Genomic DNA, 6,497 nt, shown 5'->3' on the forward strand with positions numbered 1-6,497 from the left:
AAGCAAGTGTTTATAAATTAGAACTATGGCATGAGAAGCTTGGGCATATGCACTATAAAGGACTTCAAAGACTGATTTAGTTTGAAGTTGTCAAAGGTATACCTAAGCTAAGTGGAAATGTTTCTAAAGTCTGTAGAAGTTGTTTGAAGGGTAAACAACATAGGGAGAAACATTAGAGAGTTTCACAAGTCCAAACACTTGAGCCACTAGTGTTACTTCAACGGATTAGAGAAGCGCTATGTATTTGTGTGTGTGGATGACTACTCGAGATACACTTGGGTGAGATTCCTTAAAGACAAGGATGACACCTTTGAAATTTTCAAGAAGCTATGCAGAACCTTGATAAATGAAAAAGGTCGAGTGGTTGACATGATCAAAATGATAAATAGTGACCTTGGAAGGAAGTTTGAGAATAAGAATTTTGCATATTACTATGAAGGTGAAGGGATTAAGCTTGAGATTTTTGCTCCAAAAACTCCACAGCAGAATGGAATTGTTGAACGCAAGCATAGAACAGTACAAGAGATAGCTAGAGTGATGCTTAACAATAAAGGTATTACTCGTAAGTTCTGGGTTGAAGCTGTCAACACAACTACCTATATGATAAATTGGGTTCATCTAAACCCAACCCAGTAGGTACTCTTTGTTTTATTAGATTCTACTACAATTCTATAGTAAATATGTTCGCGAGAGAATATACAAGGACAAGGAATGATGCATGTGATAACACTATTATAATTAAAGAACCCTGAGAAGAAAATGGTAATGATATCCATTAGAATATTTAAAAAAATATAAGATAACGAGATAGATTTAGAGGCATGACTATGGTGAGAAATATTAATAATCATGTGATTTTTTATTATAGAAGACTTTGTGCAAATCCATAACTCCAAGTAAGAGTTCTTTATGGATTAATTCTCCTGTATTTATGGGTCTAGGGAATTATAGCAAATGCAAACTCCTGACCAAGGGTAAGAACTAGATCAATATTATTTTAAGAAGATCTAAAGTGGATTAGGAGCTCATCCCAACGACATCAAGAATCCTACACAACATATAGAGATCTTTAAAGTGAAGAAAAGACTCAACCATGATCTAAAAAAGGTGAATGGCTAAGCAGAGAAGGTTATGAATATTGACATCTCATTTAGTTGATCATGACATTTTCATGCCTTTGTTTAATATTTTTATTTGATTTGATATGTAGCAAAAAAGAAGATCATAGTAACTAATTAATATTCTAATCACTAATATATATTGAGATTTGATTATATTTAAAATAGATTCATGTAACATAAGAATTGATCCATCGTAAGGTTTATATATGAGATCAAATTCCATTTGTTTTTCTTGGCGTAAATTTTGCACTGAAGTAAAAAAAATAAAAAAAATTCAAGTGTTCAAACATAACATGAAAAATGGTCCCCAAGGAATGCAATACATTAACTAGCTAGTTTATCAACTTTTAATAATTATTGGATTCTCATTGCATGAACTAATTCAAGAAACCTTCAAATTATTCAACCAGTAAATTAGGTTGATGAACTCTATTGCCTTTTCTTCTTCTTTCTCTTTTACATGCGAGCATGCACCTTCCAAGAGAAAATCTTATTATATGTGAATGATGAAGGTGGTGACAATTCCTTGTAATTTAACCAATTGATCTTTGACATTAATAATGGAAAAAATACAAATTCATTAGTTAATTATATATCTTTTTATAGTTAATTTAGTAACCATATTTTTCTTTTCTCCTAAGCACCTTAAAAACTAAGAAATTACATGTTGGTCCAAATATTTACTATTTTTTCTTAAAAGTATGGAGTTATAATAAACTTTTTGTCCTTTCAAGGAGACAAAAAGAGAAAAGTTGCCTCCATAATTTCCCGTTTATTGTACTTAGTTGGGTTTTTCAATAAGGGAAAATAATAATGAATGGATTTGTAGCTTCTGAATGTTTGTTTTGATGGCATTATTGTTTAATATAAGAATTGTTAATTGCTTGTGTCTGCAGGTTTATTCCTTGTGAAATTATTACTTACATGATAACATATTTATTTAAACTTAATTATAATAATATATTTTATAATTAACAAATAGATATGAAGATGGATGGGCACGTTGGTGTATCATGAAACCATCTTTTTCCATTTTTAATGGTTAACATATCTGAGAATAATATCTATGCAAATACGAAGGAGAGAGATTAGTCGATTTAAAGAATTTCCAAATTAATGGAACAATTCTTTTTTTTCTTTTTTCTTTTTTATCAGCCTCTGAACACTGGTATTTAATTACAATTATAAAAACTCTCTCTAAACCAGAACATTAAATAATTCAGCAAGGTCCTCTATAAGCACTTAATTTTAGCCAATTATGGGTGTTTGTAGCGACAACTTTTTCCACTCCACCAAACGTCGCAAGAACTCCTTAACCTGAAAATAATTATGTTTTTATGAACAATTATAGACCAAAAATATATTTAAATTAAAGAAGAGCAAAATATGCCAAAATTAGTAATAAATCGTGCCTCCGATGGTTCTTGGAGAGAATAGGATGCATTAGTTTCTTTGGGTATTTTTGAAACCAAAATCCCAAATCCTAGTCCTCTATCACGTAAAACCTGACCATAAAACCATGCAAAGGCAAAAAAACAAATGCGTTAAAAATTGACCAGAAATTATTTAATTTTTACAGAAAAATGTAAATTTATTTAATTATAATTTGTAGGTTACCTTGAAAGCATCTTCATCAGTTCGATCATCGCCGATATAAATTGGTAAAACATCATTTGCATTGTTATATCCTTTAAAAGTATTAAATTTGAATCAAAGTTAAATTAGTACTATATTTAAGTAATTATTTAAAAAGGCAGAAATTTTAGTATATATATATATTCACCTAGTGCTTCCAACAAAAATTCAAGGGCTCTCCCTTTGTCCCATTTGATAGTGGGACGTATCTCTAATACCTGCTTGAATCAAGGGAAATAAAATAAAATAATGATTTTTTTTCTTCTTCTTTTAAGAAAAATGGGTTAAAGAAAAAGAACATATATTATGATTATGTATTATTATGATTATACCTTCCTCCCTTGAGTTAATTTAAGCTTAGGGTAGTGGTTCAGCACTGATCTAACTTGCTCAGCTATTGTAGCCCAACTCTGCACAGTAAATCAGTGAGATTAGGATTGAAATTTAATGACGAAAATAATGAGACAAAAAGTGGGTTCGATTTGTACCTTTTCATCAACACATCGATAGTGTACGGAAACACAAAACTTGTTGTTTTCCACCTTGGCTCCTGGAATGGAATTTGTTTTCTCTACCAATGCTTTGTACACCTGTACTTTTTTTAAAAGAAAAAAATAAGTATATTTTTTATATATATTTCCAGAATATGCATTGTACATAATGGGGGAAAAAAAGGACCTCATCAATCATGGGCAAGAATTCACTTGCAGGCTGGAAAAGCACTCCCTGCTTACCCTGAAATATATACAAAAAATACCAACAGATGAAGGGAAATTAAGGGTAGAAAAAGATTAAATTTGTTCAAGTAAACTGATGGTTTCTTACATTATTATTGTCTTTGCAACTTTTGGATGGTCCCTTGATATCCATACCATGGCTACCAGCATAATAAAGTCCAGATAGTTTTACAAAGCTGTAAACCTGTAGGATTTCCATCATCAAAAGAATAGTTTTTTGCAGTTGATAATGATTAAAGAATGTTATGTAGGTACCTTGTCTCTGCATCTTCCGGTGAGTATTGCAGTAGGAAAATATCTTGCAACATCTCTTACAGCTGCTCTCATCTCTCTGGGCATGAAAGCTCGATCCGGGTCTTCAACGATTGGTGACAGTGTGCCATCGTAGTCAAGGAACATCGCAATCTGTTTCCCTTCTGAAGCAGTCACTATTTGTTCAAACATGTTCAAAGCTGAGGGATGATGGACCTGTTCCATAAGGATTAGACAACAATAATAACAAAAAAGGAGGGGTTATTTACTTATTTAAATAAGATTGACGGAGAAATAGCAACTTACAATCCAGGAACTTTTGACATCAGTTTCAGGTAAGGAAGTCGTAGTAGGGTTGCTGATACGAGTAGGTGAAGAAGCTCTCATGGAATCCAGTACCCAAGCATTCTCAGTTTCGAACCTTTTCTTCATTAACAATAACTTCAGGTCTTGTGGTGAAAAGGACTTGGCCACTGGAAATGATAATGGTGGCTTAACAGCACCATGGGGTTTCACATCCACAACCACCACATTTTGTTGGTTAGTCATTCTTCTTTCTTAACTTGTTCTGCATATTCCAAAACCCAAAAAAACCAGACCAGATAAGCAAAAAAAGAAAAAAAAAATTAACGCACACACACACACATTAAAATCTTATACATCAAGTTCAATGACTAGAAGGATACCTGAAGAGAGTGAAGAAAAAAAACAGAGAAGATAACAATGGCAATGACAAAATGACTAGGAGTAGTACAGAAAAAGTGCAGCAAAGGGCAGGGTTTTAAATAGGAAGGCAAAGGGACTAGAGAGAGAAAATAAATAAATTGATTTACAAAAAAGATACTGAAAAGAAAAGGTGAAAATCACAGAAGCGCACTAATAAAGAAAAAAAAAAAAAGGGGAAAACCTTGGTATGGCAGCACAAAACGACGAAACAGCCATACCTTTCTTCGCCACCTGTACTTTTAGACACCTCCTTCCATTGTTTTCTTTGAATTAGAGGCAGGGGGAACAGTAATGAGATACATGGTCTATTTCACACCCCATGAAAAACAAAAATGGGGGGTTTTAATTTTTATTTTTAAGCAACTTGTTGGTAAAATGATAAAAATTGAAGTTAAAGTTCATAATTGTAAAGGTATGGAATAAAGAAATTAGTCACTATTACATTGATCAGCAGGATTTAAGGATTCAACTGTCTTATTTACCTTGTCTCTAAGAAAAATATCGTATACGATTTAGAAAAAAAAAAATGGCAGGTACATGGTTTTGTCCTGTTCAAAAGCCTGTAAAAAATGGGGATGAAGGGGTTCTTTCAATTTTGATTCCTCTCATTGCTAAGCATCCGAAGAAACTCCTTCAACACTCACATAGGGATTTATGTATTTGTAGAAATTTAACTAATTATAAGAATCAAAATGATTTTAGTTACTTAAATTTTATATTTATTTTAACTTATTAAAATAAAACTAATAACAGTCAATCTTTTCCTTTTTTTTTCTTTTCACATATATAAAATATTATGGTTTTAGATTTTTTTAGAAAAAATTAGAATGAAAATTAAAATATTAGGGTTATTAAGATTAATCAATTTAAGCATTAGGTGTTTGTTTTTCTTGATTGAAAAAATTGATCAATTATTTAATTCTAAAAATTTTAAAATTCTTTTCTTAATTAATTTGAATTTCAAACATATCTCAAAATTTTATTATTAAAAAATTTAAAATTTAAAATTTAAAATTTAAAACCATTTATTTCGATATAATTATTAAAATCATTTTAAAAGTTGTGACTTGCCACCATTGATGGAATTAAAATTTTGGTTTCAACTATTATAAAATTAGTAGATATTCGACTTGCTAATGTCCCTACTTATGGTGACTGTTGAGATGTGAGAGTTTGAGAAGTGAATTATAAAAAAGGAAAAACCATTGGCTCACACGTTATTTTTTGTAAATCAATCACCAACTTTTTATTATTTTAATTTATTAAATAATTAATGTAATTATTTTTTTTTTTCAATTTTTTAGTTAATTTATTGTCGAATTGAGTGTCAAAAGAAATAAGGTTTCGAGTTTGAATATTATAGGTGAAGAAAATATTATTCTTATTTAAGAGTCTAGCCTGGGTCGATATCAAATTAAGTCGAGACTCAACATGACTACCCTAATTATAACATTTGTTCTAAATTGATCTATAAACTTAAAAAGTGTTCTAACTATGTCCCTTTATTATTAAAATTGTTTTAAATTATGCAACATAAAATCTAATGTGTCATTTAATTATTTTAATATAAATTAAAATGTTTTATCATTAAAAAAATCCAATGTCTAAAATAATTACCTAAAAGATTATTTAAAAAAAGAAAAAGAAGAATGTTTCCATCGTTAAATTTTGAATCATTCAGACAAAAAAGTTGAGTCGTGCAAATTATGGGAGACGTGACTGGATATATAAAAGAAAAGTTACTTTTTTTTCATTTGTTTGCAACTGTTTTTTTATCTGATTGGTATTCAACAAGAGAGCTCAAATTTTATTTCTCGAGAGTCAAATATACTACAAAATTTATGATGCTATAGGAAACCATTTTCAAGCGTGTGTTTTTGACCAACTAAGGACTTTTTTGTATAAATGTTTATTTTTAGTACGATATATTCAATTTTTTTTTAATTTATCTTACGTTACAGTATTTAAACTTATTGTAGATATATATACTGTCTGTTTAAAGAGGTCTTAAATGAATTTTAGATAC

The 6,497-nt window shown here is 30.1% G+C and overlaps 1 protein-coding gene across 1 annotated transcript; it reads right to left on the reverse strand.

Annotated features, from left to right (window-relative positions):
* Positions 1–2,130: 2,130 nt before the first annotated feature.
* On the reverse strand, positions 2,131–4,558 carry LOC107963514 (probable trehalose-phosphate phosphatase D). Its single transcript, XM_016899998.2, has 11 exons — positions 4,432–4,558; positions 4,052–4,313; positions 3,749–3,961; positions 3,582–3,677; positions 3,435–3,491; positions 3,245–3,346; positions 3,089–3,166; positions 2,905–2,974; positions 2,739–2,809; positions 2,534–2,626; positions 2,131–2,438 (listed from the first exon to the last, which is right to left on the reverse strand). Exons 2-11 carry the CDS (start codon positions 4,292–4,294, stop codon positions 2,370–2,372), a joined length of 1,092 nt encoding a protein of 363 aa, XP_016755487.1. The 5' UTR covers positions 4,295–4,313; positions 4,432–4,558; the 3' UTR covers positions 2,131–2,369.
* Between the last annotated feature and the right edge of the window lie 1,939 nt (positions 4,559–6,497).

The sequence above is a fragment of the Gossypium hirsutum genome, chromosome A06 (genome assembly GCF_007990345.1).
Source record: "Gossypium hirsutum isolate 1008001.06 chromosome A06, Gossypium_hirsutum_v2.1, whole genome shotgun sequence".
Lineage (NCBI taxonomy): Eukaryota > Viridiplantae > Streptophyta > Magnoliopsida > Malvales > Malvaceae > Gossypium > Gossypium hirsutum.